At 67.3% G+C, this 397-nt stretch overlaps 1 protein-coding gene across 1 annotated transcript in view; it reads right to left on the bottom strand.

Moving 5' to 3' along the window:
• Window positions 1-6: 6 nt before the first annotated feature.
• LOC104498217 (solute carrier family 12 member 5-like) overlaps window positions 7-397 on the bottom strand; it is a gene marked incomplete at both ends in the record, with an annotated part of 818 nt that continues 427 nt past the window's right edge. The window contains 2 exons of the mRNA XM_010141570.1: window positions 7-46; window positions 203-334. Coding sequence (XP_010139872.1) covers window positions 7-46; window positions 203-334 — 172 coding nt within the window. The remainder of the gene's footprint in view (window positions 47-202; window positions 335-397) is intronic.

The raw sequence follows: 397 nt of genomic DNA, 5'->3' as shown, positions 1-397 counted from the left end.
GGAGGCAGGGCAGGTAGACGCCCATGAAGGTGCCCATCCGCGGGGCCTGCCGAGGGAGCGGGCAACCATCAGGGCTCACGGGCCCACATATCCAGGGACTTTTTTTTTTCGAGCGCCGCGGCTGGCCCCAGGGCAGCCCATGGCCTGGCACTGCCCAGGCAGGGGCTGGGGGGACGGAGCTGCATCCCCCAGCATCCCTCACCTGCACCGGCTTCTTCTTGCCTCCATCATTGTTCTCAGCCTCCTCGTGCTCCCGGCTGCCCTGCGGCAGGTTGGTGTAGTTGGCCAGCCCACTCAGCAGGGACGAGACCATGGGGCTGGTGTCCATCTCCTCCTGCGGACAGCAGAGCCCCGGGCCATGAGGACAGTGCCCGGAGACAGCAGCCAGCTCCAGGAC

Source organism: Buceros rhinoceros, unplaced genomic scaffold, assembly GCF_000710305.1.
Source record: "Buceros rhinoceros silvestris isolate BGI_N320 unplaced genomic scaffold, ASM71030v1 scaffold20438, whole genome shotgun sequence".
Taxonomy (NCBI): domain Eukaryota; kingdom Metazoa; phylum Chordata; class Aves; order Bucerotiformes; family Bucerotidae; genus Buceros; species Buceros rhinoceros.
Note: the sequence above shows the minus strand (reverse complement) of the source record. Positions and strands in the feature narration are given on the sequence as shown.